Source organism: Capsicum annuum, chromosome 6 (genome assembly GCF_002878395.1).
Source record: "Capsicum annuum cultivar UCD-10X-F1 chromosome 6, UCD10Xv1.1, whole genome shotgun sequence".
NCBI lineage: Eukaryota > Viridiplantae > Streptophyta > Magnoliopsida > Solanales > Solanaceae > Capsicum > Capsicum annuum.
Genome location: NC_061116.1, coordinates 158,700,927 through 158,716,248, shown reverse-complemented (window position 1 = coordinate 158,716,248; position 15,322 = coordinate 158,700,927). Strand labels below are relative to the sequence as shown.

General features: G+C 31.3%; 1 protein-coding gene across 1 annotated transcript; it reads left to right on the top strand.

The window, feature by feature from the left end:
• The first annotated feature begins 11,525 nt into the window (after nt 1-11,525).
• Nucleotides 11,526-15,009, top strand: LOC107873141 (pentatricopeptide repeat-containing protein At4g02750). The gene is made up of 2 exons (XM_016719878.2): nt 11,526-13,747; nt 14,480-15,009. The coding sequence occupies exon 1, from the start codon at nt 12,201-12,203 to the stop codon at nt 13,545-13,547; it is 1,347 nt and encodes a 448-aa protein (XP_016575364.2). The 5' UTR covers nt 11,526-12,200; the 3' UTR covers nt 13,548-13,747; nt 14,480-15,009.
• The last annotated feature ends 313 nt before the right edge of the window (nt 15,010-15,322 follow it).

Here is a 15,322-nt window from a genome sequence, read left to right as displayed (position 1 = left end):
TTAACTAGAATTCAATGACCAATTCAAGTTCAATCTAATAACCCTACCTCCTCACCAAACATGTGAACATTATCCAACTAGTCAACTCCTTATAATTTTCAACCAAGAATTAACCCATGATTTTTTACTTTGACACCATATACACACAACGAGTATTGACTCCATAATCAACTCCACAAGTAGGTAGTTGCCACTATCTGTCTATCCTCTTATCTGATCAAGACTATGTCAAAACAATTGTCAAAGCATAAAAGTCACACAATACGTAAGAAAAAACTCAATTGAAAAATAATCACTATGACACTTAATGTAAATCAAATATGAGTTATAAGCAACCAACATACAATAAATAATTTTAACTAACAAATTCTCATACACAAATAACCACTTAAACAATAATTAACCTCAACAAGACCAATCTTCATTCTATCACAATTATAATCACAAGTATAAGTTCAACAACAAAAGTGAGGGGTTTATGACTCCTCTAAATATCACAAGTGCATACCGCACCAAATGATTGATCACTTAATCATCTTACAAGGATAGTTTAATGCTACCTCGATTCACTACAACACTTTACGTAATGCAAATAAGTAAATGACTATAAATATGTAACCATATAATCATAATCATTATAGTCTTTCCTCAAATTTGTACACACATACTAAGAGGACGTATATTCTCAATAGTCATGACCTGATGGGGACCAGCTTCATTTATGTATTATACCGACGTGGTACCCGAGCTTACGAATATCATATTATTAATCACAATCATTACTACATCTACTCACATCTATACGCATATATCAAGGGCACTTATTTGTCCAATAGTCATCACCTGCAAGGGATCAGCTTCATCCATATATCATACTGGTGTGGTATCGATCCTCAGAGTATTAATCAGTGAGCAATATATATCGGAGCGATACTCAACCCTTTGAATATCACAATATGTGAACATCTTGATCAATATCAACAAGACTATGATGAAGTGCATCAAATATACAATTACACAATTTAACTAGAAACATAGTCAGATTCAATGTTCACCATTTTATATATATGATCAATATCACCCAGCTCACCAATCACAAATATGCACGAAGGCCAATTCAATAGATTATTCATACAAACATTATCAATTACATTCATCAATAACAAGTATGTATGAAGATCAATCAACAACTTATTAATAAAAACATAACCACAAATATTCCTCAATTACAAGTATGTTCAAAGACCAATCAGGAGCTTATTCATAGAAGCATTATCTACCAAATCGAATCAATACTCTAATTCAACACACGTAAGTTTATTACTAATCTGATACTCTTTTATTCACATCAAGACCTATGGATTTAGCTACTAAATAGTAACCCTTACACTCAAGTCTTTACTAGGTTCAAAAAAATATTTCATTAGTCTATTATTCAACTATTTGACTCAATTTAGCTTACAATTCTATCATTAGTTATTCACTTTTACACATTTACTTTCTAACACTTAGTCAAACTTGACTTTAGGTGCTAAAGTTATGATACCACATCTTCTTATCATGATCAATTCTCATAACTATCTTTCAACAAGAATATTCTATATTCAAAACACGCACAATAGAGAATTCACCCCTTTAAAGATATTAAAGATGATTTTTATAGATTACAAGCTCATCCAATTCCTCTATTATTACTGTAATAACCTGTGCCCTTAAGTTCATTATGGAATATACGACTCACTCAACAAGTCGTGAATACTCATTATAAGTCATAAGATTAAATCGTAGTCAAGACAGTGTGGGATGCTTGAGGTTTCATTTTAGTTACAACTCGTACTAAACGAGTCGTAGTGAGACTACACGAATCATGTGGTCTAGTTGTAGTCATCTCAGTGGGGTTGAAACAAACGTTTTTGATCACATGACGACTCAGCTCTACGATTCTTTATGAGTGATTATGATTCATATAGTGAGAGTCATTGCGTCAACAACGTAGGACCCCTAAGTTTCTACTCAGACTACAGTTGACTATGAGTCATTTGGTACGACTCGTATCCAAACCATTGTATACCCTTCCTGTTGCTTCCAAGACTATGAGTCACTGGAAAGACTCGTAGCCAGACTTTATAAGTCATAAGGTGATCCGTGACGACTGGCGGCTAAGTTTCAATATGTTTAGTTAAGGGGTCTTTTGGTCTTTTCTCCTCTTAAAACTTTCAACCCATGAGTTAAAACATAAAAGAGGCATTTTCCCCCTATTCTTAATCAGTTAAAGATGTCCTTTCTTCTCCCACTCTTAAGAACAATAAGTCTAGGATTTCTTATTCAAATTCACTACTCAAGTCTCCAAGTCTAAATTCCCTTCAAGAAAGTCAAGCAAATCTAGGTATGTGGGGTTTGAGAAAGGATAATCTTTCATCCTTATGCCTAAAAACTTGGTTTTAAAGTTGAATTTATATGATTTCAATTAGGGTTCATAGCCAAATTCTCATATTCTTGAAGTTATGGCATTATCATATGAATTTAAAGTTTAAAGTACATAAGAGTTTTCCTTTATTCATGTTTTGACTTGCATGATTGTTAATATGACATGATTTTCATTACTTTGACTTGAATTTTGATGAATTGATGAAAGATTCCAAATTGAGTATTGAGCATAATATTTTGCTATGAGTTTTTATGAAAGAATGCATGAATTTCAAGACTTAAATACAAGTTGTCGAGTTACAAAAAGTTTAAGCTTATAAGTTCTATTTAAGTATTACTACATGATGAAAGTTCAATTTTTGATCTAATGATCACATTTAAGACTCAAAATCCACAACTTCACGCCATGAATATGATTTAAGTAAGAGAAGCATAGTTAGTTTTCAGTTTGCAAACTCATATGCTATTTTAAGGTGGATTTTCTAAGTATGAGTATATATATATATATATATATATATATATATATATATATATATATAGTATTTAGCACCGAGAAGGGGAATCTGGATTTAGCTCATCCTATTTCCCGAAAACTATGAGACACCATAGGTGTAAGGGACCTCGCCAGAGAGTATCTTCTTTTCCCAATATAGGCTAAGTTTAATGACCACTTAAGTTAAGGTTCTATTCTGATAGCAATTGTAGGAAAACTCTCCTCAACGTGGGTAAGATGCTCTACTCCATGATAGCTCACATGATTTATGTCGGTTATAAGAATCTCCCACCAGAAAGAACACAAGTACAGATTTTAAAAACTAAGTGTAATGACTCACTAAGCTTATACATTATGCTTTATCATTTATGTTTTATGATCTTTCAGCTTTTAGTTTTATTCATGTCCAAGGTGAGTCCTTTTACACTTAGCATCCATGATTTGAAAGTGTATTCAATTCAATCTTATTTATTCATTCACCCTCATATACTCGGTACATTTTAGAAGTACTGACCCACATATATGTCTATGTGCTGCATTGTCAGATAATGTAGGTCCTGGTGGTCGTTCCCAGCAACAAAATTGATTGCGGACATCATCTCCTACATTTGGATACATGGTGAGACCTCATAGTCCGAGGATTAAGTGTATTACTGTTTCAGACTTTATGGATGTTAGTTATTTCATTTCCTTTATGGGTCTGCTGGGATCTGTCCCAGTGACTTTTCAGTTATAAGAATAGGGGCTTATCAAACAATGTTTATTTAAGTTAAATAGATTTTATTGAGATTTCTAAGTTGTAAGATTTCAAAAGGGAGGTTTTAAACTTTGTTTCTTTTGGCTGTTGTGTATATCTTAGCCTACCTTCCTATGAGTTCAGTGCCAATTAGATATCATGGGTTAGCTTGGGGTTGTTCGTAGTCTCAAGCACCGTGTGACGTCCAGGGGCTATTCTCGGGGTGCTACAGTTACTAACCACATATTCTCCTTGTAATTCATCAAGTACATCATACATACACAAAATACCCCTCAAGGAATTTATACAAGAATGTATCAACACATAATTAAGTCTTTTTCACTTATTTCATGTTTTATCCATTCAAACTCCTTGCCCATAAGCCTAAGCATGATTCTCCCGTATAATCTCGATTATGAATATGATTTCTAACCATAATCTACTATTCATAAACTATAACCTACCTCAATCATATCTTATAACAAACAACCCACACTACAGATGCTCTTTCCCTTTCTTCATGCATCAAAATATTCAATTATCAAATAAACAAGCAATTAAGTAATTAATCAATTACTCTTTGAATAAACACTTTAAAAATTCAAATCCACTAATTTTATCCTTATTTACGGTCTATACTATTACCCAAAAGTCAATTAACCATTGACTAATTCTACCATACTCATATTATCCCCATTAATGGAGATTTAAAGCTAAAGATCCAATCTTTATTGGATTCAGGGTATCCAACCATTAAATTTTTCAATTTACAATAATAAATTCATACTGGGATCGTTAGTTTACAATCTAGAAGCAATTCTAGGTGACATTACACATACGCATAGGTTTTCCCATAATTTCATGAACCTAGGGTTGTAATACCCAAGAATTTCATCATAATTTCTCATTCTAATAATTTTAAAAGAAGAACGGATAAATTGATGTTAAAAGGGAATAAAAATCTTATCTCAACGAAGAATTTTTATCCTAACCTTGACAAAATCATCCCTCTAGGTCTTTGAAACGAGGTTTTTGAATGAAAAATCCCATACCCGTCAAATTAAGCATTATATACTACTTGGCACCGGTATAGCGGCTTTTCAATGGTGGCATAACTGTTATAGTGATCCCAACCCACGACAACTTCTCAGCATGAACACCTTTTAATAAAATATCATAATGTTTTACTCAAAAAGTGGATTAACAAACAAATAATGGCTTCTTTGCCTTACTGGTTTCACCTTTAGGGTGACATAGTTCTGAAAATTTTTCTCCCTTTTCCTCTTTGCTAATAAACTTCAGAACATATTATCCTTCGAATAATTCTACTATATAGTAACTAACATGAACTTATTTTATTATATCATGATTGTCAGGAATTTATGAATTTAGTTATTCATAATTATAAATGAAAATACCTATTCTTGTAGGTTTGATGATTCTGATCTTTGATTTTTCATAGTTGAGTATAAAATTGAATATCTTATTAAATTTTTTGAGAGATTTTTGGTTGTGTACAAGGAGGCTTGCTTTCCGTGTATAAAGTCTTGCCTTAGATTTACCGTCTGGCTTACATTTATAATTTACAAAATGAAAATCCTAACACTATTCCTATTCTACACTTGTCAAAAAAGGTGAAAAACTAATAATGGCACTTGCCAAAAAAGTCAAAGGCTCATAATGTTATACAATAATTTACGTCTCTTAAAACTATCTAATAATTCTCATGTCACTTTCATAGCTTTAATATCTTGTCTCCTTGTCTCTTGCCTTTATTTTTTCATTGGTCCGTCCTTTTTTATGTTGTTTTCTATCTCCTGTTGTCTATCTTCCAGCTGGTTTCTTTTCATTCTTATCTTTTTGGTTGATTTTTGTCTTTATCTTTCATTCTAGTTGGACTTCTGGGATAATATTATCTTCTTTGTTACATCTCGAACATTGATGATCTGTATATTTATGTCCTATTAATTTGCAATATCTTGTCAATAATTCTTCTGAAATAAATTTCTTCTTAATTGCTTTTGTAGTTGGTTGTTTTTCTGGATTGAGTAATGTTATTATCCATTTTTGAAGATTTTCCATATCTAACTGTCGTAGCTCCCTTGAATTTGAATAGATCATTAGTTGGTCTCGCGAATAATAACTCCATATAGGGTTTCCATTGAGATAATTATTTGCTAGCTCTTGAATAATTGTAGATGTTTTAATAATTCATTTATTTGCATAGAAATCTGGTATTTCTACCTTAGGTATTTTTGGATGTTGTCCAATATCTTCTGGTATAATCATATCTCTGGTTAATTCAATTTTTACAACTTGTATAATTGGTTTTAATTTAGTCATATAATATCTCTGCTGGGGCAGTATAAAACTTTATAAATAATAGGTTTCCTTTGGTTATTTTTTTATGGGTAAAAAGTTCTCTATATACTTCAGGTATAGCTGATAATTCATTTCCGTCTTGGGTATACATGGTATTAAGTAGTCCGTAACTAAAGCAAGTTCTAACTAGGTTTGGATTGATTTTTGGTAGAGCGATTAACTTGTTGTATCCTTGTAGTTTTTGAGTTATATAGTCTGTGTTTGGTTCGTAGATATTTATAGCTCTGGGTTTAAGATTTAGGTAAGTTTGTATTTTGTGTATATTTTCTATGTATGCTCGGGTTATATGATTATAGGCCTTTTTGTCTTGGTTCAAACTTTCTAGATATGAGGTAGTTTGTAGAGGTATGAATAAAAGGTCTTTTGGTATAAATGGTTTGTCAAATATCTTGTTCAGATTTAATCCTTGTCTACTAACTCCTTTACTTGTACCTGCAGATGTAAATTGATAAAGATTATGGGTTTTATGGAGTGTCCCAACGTCTTCTTTTAGCTCTGGATTTTTTATGTCTTCCGATCGACATAGCTCTGCATTTTTATAGTCATGCGGCTGACTTGTAGCTTTAGACTTCAGTTTACCTTCATTAGTCTTTAGCTTTTCTACCTTATTGCCCATACTGTCCACTTTCATTGAAAGCGTAGTTAGGGTTTTGAGTATTTCTTCTAGTGTATCATTTTCTGTTATATCAATCTGTGTAGCTTTGTCTTGATATATAATCTGCAATAACATTCTTGTTAGTATTAATTACTTCAACTGTAAATGTAAAGTTCTATATATTTAATACCAATCTCCGTATTTCTTTTGTTGTAACTGAATTTTTTATTTTCTTAGTTAACCACCATCGTACCTGTGTATTATTTGTTCGTAGTATAAATTTGTTATACACAATATATGGTTCAAATGCTAATAAACACTTATATAATGAACATAATTCTTTCCTATTTATTTCCCATTTTATTTCTATTTCATTAAATGTTCCTGAATAATATCTACAATGATGTTCTATTTTTTCGTTTTCATACCTATATTTGAGTACTCCTCCATAGCTATGCTCACTTGCATCTGCTTCTACTATATATATAAAATTTTTATTTTCATCTGGGAATTGTAATTTTGGTAGTTTTTTACAAAGTGTCTTTATTTTTTGCACTTGTTTTTTTATCTTCTTCACTATAATTATATTCTATATCCTTTTTTAATTTCTTTTGTAATGGTTTTAAATTCTCTGCTAGTTTTGGTATATATTCTATTACCTGGTTTACTAATCCTAAAAATGATTGTAACTTCTTTTTTGTATCTAATTCTTCTTTTGAATTTATTATTTTTCGTACTATATGCTGTTGCATTTTTACTCTGTTTTTATCTATTTGTATTCCTAAGAATTCTATCTGGGTTTTCATTATTTCTGCCTTTTTCTCACTTAGGCTTATTCCTGATTTTTCTATTATATTTGTAAATTGTTCTAATAACTTTAGGTGTTCATCTTTAGTTTTTGAATATAGTAATATATCGTCTATATACACTATACAATTAGATAGTTGTTTAAAATAATTATCCATAAAATGTTGATACCTACCTGGTGCATTTTTATATCCAAATGGTAACACATTTCATTCATAAAATCCTTGTAAAATCCTTTTATTTGTCTTATATTTAGTATTTAGTTTGGTATTGGGTAATTATATGTTATAGTTTTTTCCATTTAAATTCTATAGTCAATAACCATTCTTCTTTTTCCTCTTTTTTGTTCACTATGTTTATTTACTATAAATGCTGGGTTAGTGTGTTTGCTATTACTTTTTTGTATATATTATTTTTCTAATAGTTTATTTATATGCATTTCAAATTCTTTTAGATCGTCAAAATTATACGTTAGTGATTTTTGAGTTATTATACTAACTTTATTTATTAGCTCAATTTTTACAGTAGTTTTATGCTTTTCCCATCCTTTTAGTGGATCTTCACTATATAGTTTTTTTAATTTATTTTTGATTCTTTCTACTTTATCTATTGAAAAATGGTCATTTCTTCCTTATTATAGAGAATATAATTAATTCTATCGTGTCTTCAGTAATTTTTATATTTTTTAATTTTTGTGTAATTTTTTCACTTCCTTTTATCCAATCTGTTTTCTTTCTTATTTTATTAGTAACTCTTTTTGCTCTTACCTTTTGTTTGCATGGTGTTGTAAACCACCAGTGTGTTTTAGTTATTATGTGTGGATATAGTTTATCTAAAAATGGCATTCCTAAAAGCATATCTTTTGATGTTAATTTGTAATTATAAATTTCTTCTATTATTAATATTTTATTCCATATTTGTATTTTTACATTCCTAGCTTTATATGTAATTAGACTTCCTTCATTATTAAATCCTTTAACTACTATTGGTGTTCTTAACTTATCCCATTTACTTTCTGGTAAACAGTTATATCTACATAAATTGGCTTCTGCTCCTGTATCTATCATTGGCGTATAATATCTATTATAATATCCTTCTACTATTATCTTCATGAGTACATATATTTTCATATTAAAGCTCTTTTTATTAACAATTTTTGTTTATTATACTTTATGGTTAATTGGGTATGTTCTATATTGTATGATTTTACTTGTTCCAACCATTTTATTCCTAATATTATATTTGCTTTTTGTGTTTCTTCTTTTACTTCAAAATTCAAATTCCATTTTTATCTTTTTGACTCCTATTATAATTTTTTTTTCAGTCGTATTTTTTAATAATTATTAGATTTCTTGGCAAATCTGGACATTTATCATTATTTGTTTTAATTTCTTTGGTTTTTACTAAGTATTTCATTATATAATTATCTTCCCGTCCTGTGTTTATTAGTATTAAATATTCTTTTTCATCTATTGTTCCTATTATATAATATTGAGTTAGGTTATGTTTTGGAGGTATCTCATATGCTATTCTTTTTTATGTTTCTGATTTTTCATAAGATATTCTCTTTGGTGTTCTTATTCTTTCATTTACTATTTCTAAATCTTCTTCTATATCTATATTCTGGTAGCTATAATCATTATTATCTATGATTTTTACAAATTGCTCAAAAGGGCTTTCTATTTGTATTTTGTTTATTTTATTTTTTCCAGTTATTTTATGCTTTGTTGTTAATACATATAAATTTTTACATCTTGCTGTAAATATTTTACTTCCTAGGGGTTAATTTTGTTCCTGATATTTTCCAATATAGTACTAATGGCTTATCTATATTTTTATCTGTTATTGGTACTGAATAATTTGCACTTATTTTAAATTTAAATTTTTGGTATATTAGATTCCCTCTTATAGAACTTATTATGCTTTTTTCTATAGGTTTTACGATCCTACCATCTGCTAAATATAGTTCTATTCGTGTATCTATTCCTTCTCTAAAATATGCTTTTATTAATACTTCTGTTCTTCCAAGGTGTACATATTTTATTGGGTCTTTACTTTTTATATCTTGTATTTCTTTATTAACTATTCTTTTTGTTACTAGTGGTATACGAGCTTTTCCTTTCGCATATCTACAATCTATTATATGTTCTTTTTGGCTTACTACGTAGTATTCTTCTTTCCGTCTATTAAATATATTCCTTATTATTGGTATTTTAAATATTTTTTCTACACTAAGTCTAATTCTTTTCCTTTTATTTCTTCAAATATATTAGTATCAAATATAATTTTTTGATCTATTTCTTCTTCATTTAAATATTCTTCCTTTTTTATTATTTGTATACTTTCTTCGGTCATTTAATTTATCTAATTCGCTATCTATTTCGTTATCTGTTTCACTTTCTGAGATTTCATATATACTATCTTCACTTTCTAATTTATAATCTATATAATCTATTTGCATATATTCTGTATTTTCTATCTTTATTTCTAATATTTATTTCTTTTTTTGGATCTTTGGGTACTTTACAATCTTTAGCTAAGTGTCCTAATTTTCCACAATTATAACATTTACATTCTTTTATAGATTTCTTCTTTCTATATGGTCTTTTATGTTTATAGTCTTTTACGTAATATCTTTTTCTTGGGTTGTTATATTTATATTGGGATTTCTTATATTTATTATATTTCTTATATCTTTTTCTTTTCTTGTAGTATTTTTCTTCACATCCAAATTGGAGTGCTATTTTATCTTTGCAACATGCTAAATTCTTTATTAATATTTTTTTCATTTTTAATTCTAAGATGATCATATTTTGTTATGTATATGATTGAAAGGAATATTTTGAAATAAGCATCATATGAAATAAAATGACTAACTACTTATCTGATGAAATGATAGATAAGGTCAAGATACTTATTTTATATATACTTAAGGATATAGAAATAATAGATATAAGAAAACTCATATGACAAAAGATATTTGATTTTGAAGATGAGTTACTAAATACTGAAAGGATAGAACACGAGTTAGAAAATATAGATTTTGATGGTAGATATTATTATTTAGATTGGTATTACTCAAACTAAAATGATAAATTACGAATACTTAGAATATTGGAGGAGAGATATGGAGCAAATAAGATTGATAGAAATACTTATGAAAAAGAATCTACTCGACTACATAAAAACTAGAAATATGGAGCATATAGTATACCTTAAAAATAATATAGAAGAATTAATAAGGTTAAAACAAATAACTAGGGAATGCTATGACATAGCATTTCAACAAATATAATAAATCTAGTACTACAAGTAAATCTAGTACTACAAGTACCCCCTTAACTTTTGAAAAGAAGACTCGAAGATCATTAGTTTGGTAGGTATTGAGTCCTATAATTCTAGCGAGAGTGATCATTTTAAGTTGACCTTTGTAAAAACTTATATAGAAAATCAATCAGTAAGGATGCGTTCAACTTATCTTTTTGCTAGGAATTTTGTACAACCTTAATTCATATCTAATGCACTCTGATACTAAGGAATTGACTGTAACACCTATAGCAATTAAGATTCCTATACCTTTACTGCGTATATTTTTATTAACGACGAAATGGGTCGTTACATTTGTGAGAATGACCTAACAAAAGGTCAGGTAAGAATTTGGCATGTCTACGTAGTAGACGTTTGGACATGCGATTTCATCTCGTGATTTGAAATTATGAGATGAAATCCTAAATTCTCCAAAAACCTTGACTTGGAATTTCATCTTATGATTTCACCTTTTTCAAATAAAAAAATTGAATGATAAGTTTATATTTTACGAAAAGACCTCAACAAAAAGAGAAGGTATGTGCCATGCGAAAGAACTATTTTAAAGAATAACTAATTACTATTATTATTGACTAGTGAACCTTTATAAAATTATGTATACTTGAAAATTTGTAATTACAAACATTTATATAAAGGATACGTGGAGATATGCAATTTAGTAATGTAATGTCTCACAATATTACGATATCATATTAATGAATCATAGTTGCTAATTTGCTAACATTATGAGCATTGAGGAAAATTTAATAGTTTTCATAACTTGTGAGATTTTATATGTATAAGAAAACATAAAATTTAAAAGGTTCAAATTGTATGTTCAAACAATACTCTCAACTTTGTCTCAAATGATTTAATAGTATGACCAAATGGGTCAGCCCATTTGAGAAACCCAAACTTGAATTTGTACGATCATCTAGTCCCAAAATTTAAATCCTTTGACCGTTGGCGCCACGAATCATGCTATTTCCCATCTTCTCCAAACTTACAAAACTCTAAACAGGTTAAAATCAGTCCACGCCCATTTATTAGTATGTGGGTCCACTGCCTCGTCATACCTCATATTGAACAAAATCATTCGCCTTTACTCTCGTTTTGGTGCCACAGATTATGCTCATAAGATGTTCGATGAAATTACTGAACGAAACCCTTTTCTTTGGACTTCTATGATTCATGGGTATGTTGAAAATTCTCAGCATACTGAAGCTTTTTATGTTTTCCGGGATATGCGTGTGCAAGATATCACGCCTTTGAATTTCACTATATCATCTATACTGAAGGTGTTTGGACGACTGAAATGGTCGAGAGATGGTGAGAGGATGTTTGGGTTTATTTGGAAATGTTGGTTAGGTTTTGATTTGATAATGCTGAATTCTGTGACTGACTGTTTCATGAGATGTGGGGAAGTTGATTGTGTGAGATGAGTATTTGATGAGATGGAGGAAAAGGATGTTGTTTCTTGGAACTTAATGATATCGGGTTATGTGAATAATAGAAGACTTGAAATTGCACTAGAGTTGTTCGATAGCATGGATGAGAAAAATGTAGTTTCTCGGACTAGTGTGATATGTGGCTATGTTAGGAAGGGAAATATGGTAGAGGCTAGGAATATTTTTGAGGCTATGCCTACTAAGGATATGGCTGCTTGGAATGTGATGATTTCGGGGTACACTGATGTTGGTGATGTGCACACAGTGAGCTTTCTATTTCAGGCAATGCCAAACCGTGACACTGGAATATGGAATTTGATGATATCAGGGTATTGTAAGGAGGGTGAGTTGGAAAAATCAAAGGACTACTTTGAACAAATGCTCCGTAGGAATGTGGTGTCGTGGACTATGATGATAGATGGCTATGTTAAGTCTGGGAAATTGCATGAAGCAAAGTGTTTATTTGATGAAATGCCGGAGAAAAATCTCATTACATGGTCTACCATGATTAGTGGTTATGCTAAGAATGGGAAGCCTTCTGCTGCCTTAGAATTGTTCAAAAACTTTAAAAAGCAGAGTCTTGATCTGGATGAGACTTTTATTTTAGGTGTCATCTCAGCCTGCTCTCAATTAGGGATTGTAGACGCAGTTGAGTCAGTAATAAGTGATGATGTAGGATCCAGATATTTTTCTGATTCACATGTTGTTAACAGTCTAATAGACCTCTATGCGAAGTGCGGAAATATTGAGAAAGCCTTGCAAGTATTTGAAGTGGCGGATAAAAAAGATTTCTGTTGTTATAGTACATTGATTGCTGCGTTTGCTAATCATGGTTTAGTTGAAAAAACAGTGTCTTTATTTGAGGATATGCAAAGAAAGAACTTTGATCCTGATGAAGTAACTTTTCTTGGGATTTTGAGTGCTTGCAACCATGAAGGACTTGTCAATGAAGGGAGGAGGTACTTTAAACAAATGGCTGAAGAATTCAGAATCCAGCCCACAGATAAACATTATGCATGCATGGTTGATATCCTTGGCCGTGGTGGGTTCCTTGAGGAGGCCCATGAAATGATATTGAGTATGCATGTGGCACCCACATCAGCCGTTTGGGGTGCAATGCTTGCAGCTAGCAATGTTCACCGTAATGTCCAGTTGGCTGAAATTGCATCATCTGAGTTATTCAAGATTGAGCCTGAGAATTCTAGAAATTGCATTCTCTTGTCTAATATTTATGCTGCTGCAGGAAAATGGCGTGATGTAGCTAGAGTAAGGGCACTGATTAGAGAGCACCACGTGAAAAAAATTGGGGATCTAGCTGGATTGAGCTGGGTTCTGCAGTGCCTGAGTTTGTAAGGGGAGATGTATCACATGTGGATGCAGACAGGTTATGCTTCATATTGAGTCTACTAAAAGAAGCTATGAAGCTTTCAGGCTATATAAAAGATAAGGATCTGCATCCAATTTCGATGGTATACCCTCTTATCTATCTCTTTCAAGTGATACTGAAATGGACGAGGAACTCTTTTGAATGATCTCTGCCACAACATGCTGAGGTACTTCCCCTGGATGTAGAATTTGAACAGTAACGTTCTTATCTTAAATGTTGAAAATGGTTAGGATTTTTAACCTGGCGCTGAATGAAATATTATTTAAACCGGCTTATATGTTTTTTAAAGAATTAACTGTAACAACCATAGCCAACCTTGAAAGGTTCTTGCTTCCGAGGAATGTTGTATATTCCTTTCTTTTCTTTTGGTCATTATTATGATTATTTAAGACCGACATTTGATATAGCCGCCCAACAAAATGCCTATATATTTTTGGTGAACTTAAACCTAACTGAGGGAAGGTTAAGGAACAGCTCTGGAGAAACACAGAGAATAAAAATGTCCTACCAGTTATCTTGAGATAATTGGATTAGTGTCCAAGCAAAGGGTGGAGGGGAATTTGGTCATCGTTTCTCCGTGATGTTCTTGTTGTCATATGGTTTCAGTAGAAAAACTAACTTTTTGAAAGAGATGTATGGGAATGACTAACATATTTGGTATTTGAAAAAAAAAATAATCAACTTACTTCACGCGATAAACTTAAATCTAAAGAAATAGAGAAAACAAAAACACATTATGTTCTTAGGAAGATCCAGCCTTGCTAGATTTCATGGGGTATGTGATGTGATACTTGTTGTGCTATAGAAATATAGCACTTTTGACGCTTAAAATAAGGAAAATATGCAAGTTTCTGAGACCTTTTTGTTAGATTTGATCGGTTTTGGGTATGTTTTGCAGAAAATCATGTTTTGGATGATATGTTCGTGAAAATGGTGAAAAAAGGTGTTTTTGGCCACTTTTGGAGCAATAATGGATATTTGGGATGTTTCTGGATTGATCGTGATTAATGCATGTTCGTGAGCTGAAGAAGAGCTGAAAAACTAACTCCTGGCACCTACTAAGTTGACCTACGAACCGCATGTAGACAGAGCAGGTGCCAGAAACCCAAAATCTTGGGAGATGACTTGCTGGAAAATGCTCCATCCGCAACCTGCGATCTGCACCTGCGCCCTGTGCCAGTCCGCAGGTACCACCTACGCCCTGCCAGACCGCAGGTATAGAGAGCAAGTGGCCACCGATCCTCGGGCTTTGTTTTTAGGTTTTCTCTTGTACTATAAATACCCCTTATGTACTTTTTAGTAGAGGTTTCACACTTTTAACGCTTAAAAACATAGTTTGATTTCAAGATCCATCTTTGATCTTGGGATTTCTCTGTATTGACTTTGATTGGTTATTTAGTTTATGGTTGTGGGTTTTTATTCATCTTATCATTGTGATTTCATCTTATCATTGTGATTTCATCTTTGCCTTCAAATATGAATGTTATTGATTTCTTCACAATCATGAGCGGCTAAAACCCATAGCTAGGGTTGTGGAAACCTCAGCGGATTGACGAAGTAGGGAAAGTGTGATTGTTGATCTGAACCAACACTTATGGTATTTGCTTTATCTTTGTTATGATTGATTTTTTAATGGGTGTACACATTAGGATCCCGCCTAGATATTGCTACTTACTCCAAAAGAGGAGTAGTGACTAGGAAAAGATAAAGACAATAGTAATTTGGGAGTTAATTATCGATC

Coding starts and splice junctions, on each gene's coding strand:
- LOC107873141 (XM_016719878.2), top strand. CDS start 12,201: ATGGAGGAAAAGGATGTTGTTTCTTGGAACTTAATGATATCGGGTTAT.